Genomic DNA, 15,742 nt, shown 5'->3' with positions numbered 1-15,742 from the left:
GTATTAAAAATGATAGTAAAATAAACGATATCAGCACCTTAGCATGTAATATTATAATCGGTTTATTACATAATGCATGGAGGATAGCAAAACATACAATGACAAGAAAGTATAGTTTGACGTCCTTAAAACTTAAAAAAAAAATCCTAAGGACGACACTGGTAACTTCTGAAGCCATTGATCAAGCTCCGGCTATCGAAATACCTTTGGATAAGAGCAATACAACATTAAATTAATCACATAAACATTTGTAAGTTTGCAGATTTATTATTTCATCACACATATAGATTGTAGCACTGAAAGTTCTAAAGACCTCGTACACAACTTATATTACCAAGAATGAATTATATCAGCCTTGCAATCGGCCTGCTACCAATCTTGAGGCCCGTTTATTTGATGTTTGTCACTTTGTTTCATGTCCTCCTGTGACTCTTTTTCTGGTTTCTCTGATTCCGCGTTCTCCTCCGGCTTTGGTTCTTCCTCTTTGTTCTCATTATTTTCGTTTTCATTGTTTTCTTTCTTATTCTTATTCTTCCTCCCTTTCTTATTTTTCTTATTCTTCTTGTTCTTTTTCTTCTTGGAATCCTCACCAAGAATGGACAACAAAATGTCCATTGGATCTTCACTATTTGCAATGCCTTTCAAGATCTTCCGTAAGATGGGAAACCTTAGAGAAAATAATAATGCAAAACAAATTGTTAGGTGGCTAGTAATGGTTTAGACATGTGCTCTCAAAATTTGTTGCCATGGCAGCATCAAAAGTGGTCATATATACCCTATTTTTGACTGTTGCAAAGTAGGAAAATGTGAAACTTTGCCTATTTTAAAAATAGCTCAAAGTCTGTCTTATATATTTTTATTGGGTGATTGTAAAATCAGAGCTTATTTCTGAGGTTTGGAGGTGTGGTGTAGATTTTGTGAGAAAAAACGCCATTGAAACTACTAGTTTTGGCTGTTTCTTTCGCATTAATATTGCTCAAATGCATGTCGTCGCGTAAGATGGGTGTACGGTGCAACAACCAGTAATAAGGAAAGATAAACATTTCTGAACGTTTTACAAAAGGAGTTAAAACTTGGGCTCATTTACCTCCAGCCGATTTAAATAAAGTTATTTTATTTATTATATAACCTTAATCAAACGAGTGAGATTTCTTACACCATTCCACTATGGTTTCCATGGTTTCAGATTGGATCGACACCCCACTGTCCTACTGGCGGAAAAACGTCACGTGCTACATAATCACACGACATACCTCATCTGTCTGCGTGTATATCCACCATTTGTTTAAATGTGAATTTCTAACCTTCAGCAACACACCGTAATCTTCATTTCATTTTTCAAAACGACGTCCAAACTTTTCCTACAGTTTGTCTCTCTGATCTCTTCAGATTTTTTTTGTTTCAGTCGCCGGAACTTAATATACTCCGTTTAAAACTAACATCGAGCGACCGAAGGTTTAAGATCACGATAATGTATATTTTATCCTACACCAAACGAGTGCAAGGGGTAAAGTTTTAATTATATTTTGCATTCATTTCCTTCTTTTAACGTTAACCTAGATAGAGCACTTACAAAAAGTTAGGAATTTTCTTTAATATGGATCGCCAGTCGTCATATTTCTCGAGAGCAGCGGCATCATCTTGGGTGAAAGACGACTTTGCTCGTACATCAGTCGGAAAACAGGCTGATAAAAACATAAACAAACATCAGTTTGCTGAACATATAAGCATGAGCTATAGGATAAGTGGAGTTTGTCTAAATTAAAAGCCAATATCTTACCACTAAAGTCTTTTCTTTACTACTCTGTTTACTTCTTTCGTTGTTCGATCACAATACATGGGTAACCAGGCTTTTATTCAACCGACAAGACCTGGATGCTAAACTAATTTGCATTTGGAGTACCCCTGGCCACTCCTCGAAAAAAAAGCACCATTTCATGCCTTTGGGGGTAGGTATTCCTACATGTGGACCACTAAGCTAATTTGCGTTTGGGACTATGTGTATAATACCATGGGTAGGAAAATAATCCCTTCTTTCGTGTGAAGCTCTTAAGATCCAAAGGTGGCCATTTTTCTTATAAGGAATGTAAAGGTGGCCCACCTGGGGTTTTTACAAAGGAAACCATTCATTCACACAGGGAGTGGGATGAGGTGAACATGGGTTTCCCAAGGTCGTTGGAGTCTTGCTTAATTAAATTGGTTGAATTTTGCGACTATGAATTGGAGTTAAGAACTATTAACATCACCTTTGAAGTAAATTGAAATAATACGGGCTCGCCCGCTCTTACTACTTTTCTTTATTTTACTGTCATAATCTGACGTTCTAATGTTGAGAGAAATATTTAGTTTTATCGGCAGAAACAGTAGTGGATTCTCCGACGATAATAAATTGCACGCCGCATGTAAATAATTGTATTATATATACGAGTCGAAAACATTAAACAAAGAAGCGCTCTCACAAGCTTAAATTCGTCAAAAAACCTGCATAAAAACTAACTCACCCTAAGCGGAAATTTTTCTTATTTATTTTATTTCAAAAACTCAGTCGTAAAAGCCGATTTTTCGAAGCTTAAAGGAGAAGTTCACTCCAGAATGGCCATTAATTTTTTTACGCCAATAAAAAGTTTATGCAAAGATATGTTATTCACCAAAATTTCAGCTTCTAACGAGCGCTTAAACCCTACGAAATCCTTTTCTGAAGTAGCCCAAAACTCGACAACTGAACGCCGCCATCTTGGAGCTGGTAATGTATGCGTGACGTCAAAGAGCTCAGCCTGAACTTGAGCGGGAAAATTTTAATTACTTCAAACTCCTTGTTTCTTTGTAGTGGCTTTTTTTTGTCAAAATGCCTGTTTGTGCAGCTCCATTTTGCTTAAACAGAGCTCCAAGAAATACAAAAAGAGGTATTTCCGTTTTCACCGTCTTTCAATATTTAAAAAACAATTGCTCAAAAGCGGACACAAATATTTGTGTGTTCCGGCGTTAAATCGGGGTCCGATCGAGTTCATTATCGAAGTGCAATTTTCTGCAACTTTTTCCTTCGAGACCCTCGATTTTTCTCGTCGTCCCGCTCGACAATCTGTCTCTGGGTCTCCGAGGATGATCATGTTACCAATGTTGCAGTATTGCATACGGTACATGCATGTTGCAATCAAGATTTGTGACAAACAGAACATAAACAACCAATAAGTCCATAAACGGCAATGTCGCCAATGTCCTTCGCGGTAATAAACGTCCTCCTCCACTGTTCGCGTCAGTCATGTCGACATGAACGCGAACATTGCTGTTTCGTTTTGTTTACAGCATCCATCCTAGTTATTTTACGCCGGACGTTTCCTTGAACATTATAAAAAAATTACCAAAGTAGCAGACCGTACCAGTTTGTCGTAGCAGTGCTACTGAAAAGAATATATTTACTTGTTTGCTTGACCACAAATAATCGCCGGGACCTCGATCAAACGCCCCCAGTGTTTATTTAAAAGTTAGCAGTTTTGACCCGGCGTTTATACGAAGCCGGCGTTTAATCGGGACCCGCATTTAATCGAGAAAATACGACGAAGTCAACAACAACAACAGATAGTTTCTCTGGTTGATTAAAAATCCTCCCTGAAATAAAGTAAAAAAGTGAAATAGCATAATCGTAACATTGGTTGGTATTGCGTCTGCCTTTTTCTTTTTTTTGTGGGTATTTTCACTCAGGAGACTGTATCTGTGATCTTCTTCGAAGCAGTCTTCCGTACAGTTTTCGGAACACACAAATATTTATGTCCGCTTTGCCAGGAATTTTTCGTTTCTGCCCATTCTTATAATCCATTCGTGAGCATTTTTTCTTTTAGATATTCAAAGACGGTGAAAGGTGTTTTGTATCTCTTGGAGCTCTGTTTGAGAAACATGGAGCTGCATGCACAAACAGGCATTTTGACAAACAAAACAAAACAAGGAGTTTTGAGTATTCAAACTTCAGGCTGAGCTCTTTGACGTCACGCATACATTACTAGCTCCAAGGTGGCGGCGTTCAGTTGTCGAATTTTGGGCTACTTCAGAGAAAGATTTCGTAGGGGTTTTAGCGCTCGTTGGAAGCTGAAATTTTGGTGAATAACATATTTTTGTATAAACTTTTTATTGGCGTATAGAAAATAAATGGCCATTCTGGAGTGAACTTCTTTAAATATTCACAACAACAATTACTGAATATATTTGAATATTCATATTTGTAAGTTGTGACAACACACAGACAAACGCACGCATGGAGTTCAACGCCTGTGTTTTCCCGTTCATGCTGCACCGTTAAAAAGTCACTAGCTTTAGCTTGTTGCTTGTTTAGGCAATTTAAGACAACTCCAGCTTAATCCATAGCAAAAGCCTTCAAAAATAACGACAACGACCACAAAACTATCCGGAATTTACATTTTTTCCACCGTTGAGTTGCGAACACCTCTTAAACAAACCAAAATTCATTTCCGGTTGCCAAACCTTTCTTCGTCCATGTGGGGAAAGGCTCAAGTTTGTCGCCTTTTTATACCTCACTAGGGGATTGAGAGTGCTCGTTGATCTTACGAGCTCAACACAAAATTAAAATCAATATTCATTGTTTGTTCAGTTAAGTGATTGGCCAAAACCCAAAATCTCCTAGCAACAGTAAAAGTTTTTCCTACCCAGTGTTTTTATTATTCGCCGTAACAGCAAATGCAAATTAGTTTAGCATCTAGGTCTTCTCGGTTGAATAAAAGCCTGGTTACCCATGTGTTGCGATCGAACAACCAAAGTAGTAAACAGAGTAGTAAAGAGAGGACTTTAGTGGTAAGATATTGGCTTTTAATTTAGAAAAAACTTCACTTATCCTATAGCTCATGATATAAGGTACAAACATGTTATCACGACTGCTAACAAACAATTGCACAGAGTATCCGCTGTAAATACAAGGAAGAAACCATAATTGTTCCATATTGCCCGCTCAAACAAGATTCACTGGACGAAAATAAAAAAAAAATGCTGAAAACGCGTGGTTTTAAAAGTCACAAACAATAGATTTAGCAAATTAAATCCAGTAAAAATAAAAAGTTACGTCAGTGAAAAAAAATATTTTAGCAATTCCCAAATTCGTACAAAAGGATTTTGCTGCTCTAAGAAGAGAAGCGGGAAGGGGTGGGAAAATAAGACGCGAATTTAAAACTTTCATATACATCATTTTTGTCCCAGAGGCCGCGATCCTTTTGGTTAGCAGCAAAAATCTCGACCTTCCCAGAAGAATAGTGTCTCGAGCATTGATGTTATAATATGACGTTAATTAATATTTAATAATCATCACTTACCCACTTCCCCAGCCAATATCATCGAACAAATAACCAAAATTAACCCTTGCTTGGCTTCCATCTGGTTTGTCGCAGTTAAAAAAAATATATATTATAAAGCAATGGCTTTAACCAATCAGAATCTATTTACAATAAACATCCCTTGCGACAGAAGAGATCAAATTAAAGTAAATTTAACAAACCTTCACAAGCTCTACCACTATCCATTTAGTAAAAGCAGTTTAAAGGTTTTCTTTCTAAGTATTCGAATTATAATAATCGTTTTTAACTGGTCCAAGTATGTTGGACAAATAAATGGACTTTGTAAACAATGGACTTTGGAAGTAATCAGCCATCTCTGTCACCATTGCGAACGTATTAAGTTGTGATCATAATGAGACCTTTGACTATACTTAGTTCAACAAGCGATAAAGTGACTAAGTAAACTTGTCTTCAGAACAAGTCAGTTATTTAAATTGTTGCATCAATATCACGCTTGTAGATAATACAACTATAAACACGAAATTATTGCATTGATATTCGCCTATTTAAGCTTAAATTACTTTCATCCGAGACCTCCTCGACACCGGTGCGTTGCTTTACAAACTGAGCTATGAATCCTCGATACATTGGGAGCAGGTCTTTAAAGACAAATAAAAACACTCTAAAAGGAATGTCTTTACTCATCTATTATCTTGGTTCAACGTAAATATCGATCTTGATAATTCCTGTAAGTTTTTTTGCATTATTTTTTACTTCTTTTTTTTTTGCCTTCAAAATGAAATGCGATTTCAAACGAAGGAGTAATAAGTGGTTTGGTTGATAAACCAATCATAAATCGTAAATATTACTGCAGTAAGGATTTACTTTTCAAATAGCTACCGTAATTATAGTAATCACTTAACAGAAAATATTTTTTATAGAGTAATAACAAAACAATTTTAGTGGATTTTTAAGTCATTGACAAAAACGGGTTAAATGACATAGAGATTTTACTTACCTTCGCAGAGATTGGGTTACTCGGCGGGCGTCAATTGCAATAACTAGTTTCCAAAATACGGGTGAAAAGTTTAAGAATCATCGTTCTATTATTAATTAATATCGTCTTTGTCACCTAGTCTAAACATAAAAGTGCTCTTACCCTTAATTAAACACTTGAAATGTATCGGAAACATTTTCGCTTAAATGATCACAGAACGTCAAACAAGAGAAATTAAATGTGAGGGGAAAACGTGTTCAGTAGCATAGACAACATAACAGGTGTTAGTTTAATTATACGTCTTGGTAAACTTGCCATGTAAATAATTTTATTTAGCAGGAGGACTGCGACAACATATTTCCGGTTATAAGCGCATAACTGGAAAAATTGTTATGAGCTTTCCCATCAAGCAAGCTATCCTTCAAAATGGCAATGATCAATTTTACTTGGCTATCCCTTATAATTTGTTAAATTGCAATCATTTGTGTTCGACACCTTCGCTGTGGCAGGTCGTTCCTTTGTCAATATACTATTAAATCTGTCATTTCGGTCGTCTAAACAGACCCGAGAAAGCTTTTTCCCTCTTTTTCAAAAAATCTTTTTCTCTCCTTCTTACCCCATATATAGTCGGGCACACGCAACCACCTATCTTTTTACCGACTACGATTGGGTGACACTAAAAGTACTTTGTTAAAATGGTCTTTACAGAATCGTATTTTTCATTTTTGAATTTTGGATCAAATTGAAAAGTTGGGAATCTATATTTGACGAGCCAGTATGTCAATTTAAAGAACATCAAACTTTTGAGGAAAAATATACAAAATAGCCAAGCAAAATTAAGCAATGAAAGATCAAACAGTTTGCCAATGTTAATTACATTGCTCCGATTATTTTACTGTGAAAGTAAACAAAATTAAGATGAGAGGCGATTTTTCGCTTTCACCAGTAATACTACTATGGCATTTCCTTTTTCCAACAAAATGCAAAGTATTCGCATTCCTCAATTAAGAAACTTTTCGAGAGTGTGTGCTTTATTGATATCTGTTCTCAGAGCCGACTCTTAAAATTTTCATTGATGTGAAAGGATCTATTAAGGTATAATTGCATTTAATCGACAATATTCATATACTAATTGCTTTTCTCTTACAATGCTTCGAGTACAGGATGGAACTATCCTCCGCACAAGTTTAAATACTTGTAAAATACGACTTCTTCACAAAGGAAAAACCTGGGTTATGTGCTTTTTGCTTCTCCAGGTTAGCATGTGGATTGTTTTGTTTTCTTGAAGTACCTGTGCAGTCACAATATTAGTCCCTGGAACATTGATTTTTTTTTGACTGGGTTTAACTTCAGAAAATACAGACATTTTATGTTGTCGACATTATCTCTGTCAGTTTTCAAAGATATAAACTTTTCAGGATTAGAAATATATCTTGAATTGGTCATAATGGGATAAAAATGTGAAAAAGTTCATTTGGGAGGCTAAGCAGAATAGCAGGTATTGTTTCTTTTGTTTTGGACAAAACGAATAAACTTGAACGTGAAATATAGCTAGAAAAAATAACCAAAGGATATGTTAGAAGTTGTGTAAGAATGAGATCTGTTTTTTTCTGTAGTATCGTACTGAAACTGCTTTATTTTGCGAAATTTCGTTCCCCATTACTCGATCTTTTGACTTGAACGGGCTCTATTTCCAAGTTTCCTTTACTTCACAAAAATTTTCACTTGCTGGAACTTTTAAGCAATCATTTTAAAAATGATTCACCAAAAGGGTCTTTATGACGAATTCGAATCTTCGGTCTTCAATTGAGATTCTCGATATTTACAGACTTATCATAGAAAAACTTGCTTCACTGCGATGTTCATTAAGTCCAAAATGACATTCTTGTAAGGGTTAACCGTACACATTTTCTAATCCAGACCTTTAGTATTATTAAGTTGATGCAATATTTGCTACATATTTTGTATATCATTTGTCAATGAAATTTAATCAAATTTTGGCTAAAAGTAAGTCAAATTTGTGATTTGTATTTTAGCAATTCAAGGAGAAGCAACAGCATAGCAGGTGTTGCTATTGCGAGAAAGCGGCGGAGGCTTGTGCTGCCGAGATGTGAACCCTGGAACATATTCCGAAGATATTTGCGAACATATTTCGGCATTCGTGAAGAAAAAAAAATCAAAATCTTTATAGAGATTTTTTTTGTTTCTTTAGCCGTTAGTTAACAGACATATGCTACCAAAATTGATTTAAAATTATGTTTACTTTTAACGAAAATTTTCTGATTAGAAATATACAGTTTTAGGGCTTTAAAAATAAAACCAAAACCTAAATCTTAAAAGTATTTAGATGCAGTTCCTATTTGTTTTCAAACAGCAATTTTAAGATGCTAATGAAAAGGTAACTTCTTAAACAATCTGCACTCGACACTTCAGTTTTTTAACAAAAGTCTGCTGCCATGTTTGGTGTTCACACCTGCAGACAAACAATAGAAGTCAACACGGTCCTGTAGTGTTTAGTGTTTTAACTGAACTCGAAGTTAGCACTATATCACATCTTTGTAAGCTTAATTGAAATACAAACATTTCAAGACGATACAGCTAAGAAAAAAGTAAAACAAAATAATTATCCATTTCACAAACCACATGGTAATTTAGCACAAACTGGTTTTGTTCGATGGTCAGGTAGGCTAAAAGTGTCAGGACATGACAACTGGTTACGCATTGTTCTACAGTAGAGATCTCCCCGCCTTGCGAGCACAAAATACCTGCCCCAAAGCAAATCTCGGTCAGTAATTTTCTAATTCAACTGAATACGTTCATTCCGTTGATAGGACGAATTTTTGGCGCCCTGTAGCCTGCGTAACAGGTAAAAAAAGGATTTTGAGAGCAAGTAACGCCCTCTCCCCTCCTCCTACACCTTACCGAGTGATCTCAACAGATTATTCCTACGGCTACTACGCAACATCAGCCATTTGTGGGACTTGTGGATGAACATCATCATTCTGTTTTCCACTTGTAAATATCAATTCTGCCTGCCCAGATAAATCAATTAACTTGGCAGGTTAATGTAAACCAAGAAGTGGAAGGTAATATGGAGCCAAGGGAAGAGAAATGTTTATCAGACAGTGAAAGATTTTTGACCAGTATGTTTATTCCTCGCTTAGAATTTATACATACCTTTAGTTAAGTGGTAGCAGCTTTTTAAAGGCAATAATGAGATGTTTTTGATTAATATTTCTCAGAAACATATATAGTAAAATCCCACAACCTATACATGCAATACAATGGAAAAATTAATAGAATGCGACCGGAGACCTTCAAGGCAAAGGTTTATAAGCAAAATTGTCTGTTTAAAGATGAACCTAAATGTTTATTTTTTCAATATTTTCTACAAAAAATACGGGTATATTATTGATAGATAAAGTATGTTTTGTCAATTTTTTCTGCTCGAGTTTACATAAAACCTATGTAGTCTAGTAAGGGGCAAGAAGTGCCCGCGCTTTCGCACCAAACATCGTCGCTTTATCGGGTCTCATTTTGCGGATTCACCTGAGTTTATGTTTTGACGGCAGCTTTGTTCTCAAATGGTGTTTTGCCGAAATTTGGCATTTCTTAAACCTTTTTCCTAGAGCGATTTTTGGTAAACCTGACAATAAAGCTGGCTCTCGTTGCTTTCCTCGGGCTGGGAGGGGCTGTATTCGCGGCTAAGTTTTGGTCTTTATGGAGAGTTCTTCTCCTACAGACTGGCCAATTTTAAGAATTTTCGCTCAGGACATGCTAAAAAATGTGACAAATGTAAACACCCGTTTCTCTTGTCCATTAAAACACTACTGTTCAGGATTTAAATCAAATATAAAGTCACCATTCTAGTTTAAATTGAAGTATCAGACATTTTCTTACATTAAATTTACAACGACTACTCCGTCAATTAACTAAGTGCGTTTTCAGCCATTTTGGCTGATGGGTAAAACATACTAGACGTTTTTTGAATTTCTCCAAAAGTACACCTGTTCCAGACCAGAAACTACGCAGTCAGTTTACACATATTATTATCCTAGTTGCTAAAACTGTAAAGATCTCTGCGGGGCGGGTTCTTTTATATCTTTGAGAATTTAATGAACGAGCCTCAAAAATCAGGTTTTGCATATTTTGGCGAAATTATCATTTTTTCTGTTCACCAACAAAAACACTTGCAACAGTGAAACTGCTCTCAGTCGCAAAGAATCTTACCTGTTGAGTCATTTTCTAATCAAAACAGTCATATTTGACCTTTGTTTTGTAAGCAATATCGATCAAAATAAGCTTATTACACAAGAATTCCTCCAGTTCACCATTGCCATAATGGCGTCGGTTCGTTTATCGAGCATTCATAATCAACACAAAGTCAAGTGCCTGTACCTTTTTTTTCTGAGGTTCATGTTGCTGTATATACACCGTCAGTGACTGAAATCTGGCTAATTTCCGCATATCTGCACAAGTACCAAATGTACAGTTTGATTGCCTAATCAAGGAGATGCTTTTCATAAGACAACTTAAACCATCCCTAAACGTGCAAACGGACTCGATTCGCGCAAAGGTGTTCACTTGAAGAATTTGTGATCCTTTGTTATTATGTTAATTCGTAGAGACTATAGAAACTGATATCGCATTATTTATTCACTTTGCCTTGAGAATGGTGTCACGATGACGCCGAAACGTCGGCTTTTAACGTTAATCTTCGCTTGTTTATGCTTTAAGAAATCATTATTGATCAAGACAATAAATTAATAAAATGTAAAAAAGTAAATATATCAACATTTGGTCGCTCTCAGAATCAAATGTGTGACCGGTCTATTTTTGACTACCTTTTTACCCTTTCCACTTTAAGTAACATGAAAAAAAAATCAATAAACAATAAATCAGTCACATACACATGTGTAAGGTTTATTATTTCATCACACGTACACGTTAAGGCTACATGGTGACAATGAACTTTCTAAAAACCACACATCATCCATTACCAAGAATGAATAGTACCAGCCTTGGCATCAGTTAAGTTTAAGAGTTCTAACAGCTACCAATCTTGAGAACCGTTTAATTGATGTATGTCTTTTTAATTCAAGTCCTGTGACTCGTTTTCTGGTTTCTCTGATTCAGCGTTTCCCTCCGGTTCTGGTTCTTCCTCTTTGTTCTCATTATTTTCGTTTTCATTGTTTTCTTTCTTATTCTTCTTCTTTCTCCTGTTTTTATTCTTCTTCTTCTTGTTTTTCTTGTCCTTCGTAAAAACCCCTTCAAGATCTTCAAGAATGGCTATCACAATGTCCATTGGATCATCACTTCTTGCAATACCCTTGAAGAGCTTGACTAAGAAGCGAATCCTGAAAGAAAAAATAATCAAAAGGAAATATAATAGATATAAATAAATTCATTGCTCAATACTGTACTGCATGAGCTGATGTGGCGAGGGCGTAGCCGTTTGGTTTAGAGTGTTTATTAAACCTAAAGAACCGTACTTAATCGTATGTACACCCTGTCACTAGCTGGATTTGATCGTGGTAGTCCCGAGTTGAAATCCTTTGCAGCGCTTTGTAAATAGCCAACTGGACAGCCTCCCATGCACTAGTCGGGATTTTTATCATCTTTCTGTTTCATTTGCAGTATTTGTTTGTGCTAAACACATTAGTGTCTATATGGCCTACAGGTTTTTTGAATTTTTCGTATCACTATAATGCATAAACAAGTATTCTAAAAGAGAATGAGCCCCAACTGCGAAGAATTCTTGGGAAAAACAAACGTTATGTAGTGGCGGTCAAGCACATAAACAAATGCAAACGCTTCGAGCAGTTCCTGTCATGACATCACTCATCGCCAATCCCCGATTACGCGGTCAACGTCTTTGGGCGTGGACGAAGCGGGAACTTTAAAGCGCGATTTTGCAGCGAAAAGGTGGCGGAATCCAAACATTTCTTTTAGAATACTTGCTTATGCATTACTGTGATACGAAAAATACAAAAAACCTGTAGGCCATATAGACACTTTAAAGGTGGTTCCCGTAGGTACTGCGCAGTCTCGTTTTTTTGTTTCCAAATGCGTTGACACGTTATATTTGACACTTTGATAATAGCACACATGAAGTTTTTGAGTTAGCCAATACGGGGCGGGGTCGTTTCGTTTTGGTATTCTCGATGAACTGAAACGTCGTTTTGAAAAAACGTCAGTGTTCTTCTACCCTTTTTGATTGTTTGGTACGGATATCGGACGTTAATAATGAAAAAAAAGGTAAGCTTGTCCAGGAATATTTATTTTGTGTAGCAAACAGTTCGTGGCTTAAATTGCGCAGTACGTACTGGAAATCAATCATTCTAGTATGTTAAAACAACTGAACGAGTAAGGTTTCTACACACCACCGTACAGTTCATCGTTAGCTTTCAAGGCAGCTCAACGTCTGTAGTGTATCGCCAAAATTAAAACACCGATAAGTCGTCCTGCAGCCCTACAAGCCGAAGAACGTCACGAGGTACAAATGGGCAGACTGATATAATTACCGCACGATGTACCTCTCCTGCGAGGATATCAACTTCCTGTTCAAATGTCAATTTTTTTAACCTCCAGCAATATACCCTTTTCATCATTCCGTGGCTTAACGGCGACTTAACTCAACTACAAACTGTTTATCTTGCACTAAACCTCTCTGATCTCTAAAGATTTTTTCGTTCTCATTCGCCTGACCTTAAAAAACACAATTTAAAACTTATATCGACCGACAAAGCTGTCTTTTATCTTGTATCGAGCGAGTGTAGGGTGTAAAGTTCTAAGGCATATTATACTTTCATCTCATGCTTTTAACATTCACCTTAATTAAAGCACTTACACAAATTTTGGAAGCCACTTTAACATGGATCGCCAGTCGTCATATTTCTCGAGAGCAGCGGCATCATCTTGGGTGAAAGACGACTTTGCTCGTACATCAGTCGGAAAACAGGCTGATAAAAACATAAACAATCATGTCAAACATCAGCTTGCTGAACATGTAAAAGAATGTAAGGTACAAACATGTTATCACGACTGCTAACAAACATTTGCGCAGAGTATCTTCTGTCAACACAAAGAAGAAACCCTGTTCCATATTGCCCGCTCAAACAACTATTTTGAAAGCATCTAATAACTGCGTTTTTTGAAACTGAAGTCGCAAAGCAATGGTACCGATCTCCTTTTATTTTCCAGTTTGTAAAAATAGGCTTTCGGCTGCCAACCTACAGCAACTAACAAATGGTTCAAGACTGTAGGTTGGCTGGCGAAGTTCATAATTAAAAAAATTTAAGCAGAGAACGCTCTCGAAACTTTTACAATATGTTTAATTCTGATTACTCGTCCATTTTAAACACAGCAGATCTCGTTGTCAATTAAAAGAAAACGTGAAAAGACATTTCGCTGGTGTAGAACGAGAAAGGGGTGGGGAGATCAGACGAGAAAACATCACGTAGATCACTGTTAGTTACCCCAGAGGCTGCGATCCTTTTGGTCAGAAAACAATCACGAGCTTTGACGAAACCGGTTTTGTGTATATGCGCATAGCGCTTATTTTTTATTGTCAGCCAATAAAAATTTAGCGTAAGTTCTAGAATTGCGGACTCACAGACTCTCAGTTTTCTATTTATTTATTGTTTTATTCTTTTAGAAATATGTCTTGAAATATTATTTAAAACCCTTCACTTACCGACTTCTCCAGCCAATATCATTGAACAAAGAACAAGGATTAACCCTTGCTTAGCTTCCATCTGGTTTGTCGCAGAAATAAAAATAATACTTTAAAGCAATGGCTTAATTTAACCAATCATGGCCTATTTACGATAATTATCCCCCGCGATAAAGTTAATTTAACATTATGATAACTTTACCGTACTACCACAAGCTCTAGCACCAACCAATTTAGGCAGTTTACCTAAAAAAATCTTCCACTCGAGACCTTCGCGATACCGGTACGTTGCTCTACCAACTGAGCTATGAAGCATCGAGACGTTGGGAGCAGTTCCGGCAATTGTAGCTTTTAATATCCCGCATAGCTCAGCTGGTAGAGCAACGAACCGGTATCGCGAAGGTCACAGGGTCGGATATTATTGGAGCCTAGATTTTTCTTCAGGCCAAAAAAGCAATCACTTATTTGATTGTACAGTACATTACGAAGATCAGTTAATTCACTTCTCGTTTCAACCGCAGTTCTCATATATGTCTTTATACATTTACCACAACTATAGACACCGTTCTACTGATCGAGACACACTATGTACAGGTAGTCTTGGCCGGGGACATAACTGTGTCATGCGTTACCCGATGTTATCTTCATATCGGACAGTTTTTCAATCGATGTTACTTGAAAATTTTTTTTCTTGACGCTAGATCAAGGTAGCTCTCTTGCTCGTCTTTTAAAACAAATGAAAGTACGTAAAGAAATGTACTTACTCATCTAGTATTTTAGTTTGGCTAATAGTCAAGTTACCAATTTTGATTGTTTTAATTGTTACCGATTATTATCATTGTTATCGATGTTAGGAATTCTTGACTTTTTTTATTTTTTTTATTTTTCTTTTGTCCTTCAAACATAATAAGATTTCAAACGAAGGAGTGACAAGCATGTTTGGTTTATATTAACCAGATCATAAAACAAGCAGAAATCAGATATCTTGTTACATTACGGATACGGAATCTTCAAACAACGACCTAACAAAAAATATGTTTAAAAGAGTAAAAAAAACACTTTAATTACAGTAGACTTATAGCCAGTGGTTAAAACTGGTTAATTGACATAAACGTTTTTCTTACCTTCTTCTCAAAGCCAGGGCACACTGCGAGCGTCAATTGCAATAGAGTTTCTAACATACAGGTAAAACGGTTATAGTCATGGTTTCATAATTAATTGATATTGTCTTTGTCACCAGGTCTTAAAATAGAAATGTGGTTACCCTAAAGCACTTAAATGGGTCGGAAACGATTTCGCTTAAATGATCACAAATGTCAAAAAAGTGAAATCATATTGGGGGAAACATGTTCAGGAGCCAAGACAACACAACAGGTGTTGTTATGTTATGTGCTAGGGGACTGGGGGAGACCCCGTGGTCTAGCTATCCAACACGGCGTAGTCGACAACGAGTTGGGCGGCCATTATCGCTTTCGATCATCGAGTTAAGAAGCTTCATTTCTTCGCTTTAGGGGCGACGTTTTCTCTACTATAAAAAAACATGCCACCCAAGTCCAAATCCAAAACCCTCCGAGGGGACCAGTGCGAGTCCAGAAACAACAACTGGACCAAACCTTCAATTCATATTCATTTAATATTTAACTTTTACTCCAGACGGACTCCAAATTGGCGCGCGATGGAACCTTCGCAGGGACAATCACAGCTTTCTCCGACCTTCCAAGAAAAACCCAACAAGCTCAATGCTATAATTGAATCTTTCTAAAGCCAGGAATGTGGAAGTACAAGTATCTTTGTTGT

The 15,742-nt window shown here is 36.5% G+C and overlaps 2 protein-coding genes across 2 annotated transcripts; both read right to left on the bottom strand.

The window, feature by feature from the left end:
- Positions 1–247: 247 nt before the first annotated feature.
- LOC144651173 (uncharacterized) lies at positions 248–6,382 on the bottom strand. The gene is made up of 4 exons (XM_078511066.1): positions 6,292–6,382; positions 5,313–5,373; positions 1,574–1,685; positions 248–667 (listed from the first exon to the last, which is right to left on the bottom strand). The coding sequence occupies exons 2-4, from the start codon at positions 5,371–5,373 to the stop codon at positions 370–372; spliced, it is 471 nt and encodes a 156-aa protein (XP_078367192.1). The 5' UTR covers positions 6,292–6,382; the 3' UTR covers positions 248–369.
- A 4,797-nt stretch (positions 6,383–11,179) lies between these two features.
- LOC144651163 (uncharacterized) lies at positions 11,180–15,119 on the bottom strand. Its single transcript, XM_078511055.1, has 4 exons — positions 15,070–15,119; positions 13,967–14,027; positions 13,121–13,232; positions 11,180–11,627 (listed from the first exon to the last, which is right to left on the bottom strand). The coding sequence occupies exons 2-4, from the start codon at positions 14,025–14,027 to the stop codon at positions 11,363–11,365; spliced, it is 438 nt and encodes a 145-aa protein (XP_078367181.1). The 5' UTR covers positions 15,070–15,119; the 3' UTR covers positions 11,180–11,362.
- Positions 15,120–15,742: the final 623 nt, after the last annotated feature.

This window comes from Oculina patagonica, chromosome 1 (assembly GCF_052425735.1).
Source record: "Oculina patagonica isolate OP01 chromosome 1, crgOcupat, whole genome shotgun sequence".
Lineage (NCBI taxonomy): Eukaryota > Metazoa > Cnidaria > Anthozoa > Scleractinia > Oculinidae > Oculina > Oculina patagonica.
The sequence above is the reverse complement of the archived record's forward strand: the minus strand, read 5'-3'. Positions and strand labels throughout refer to the sequence as shown.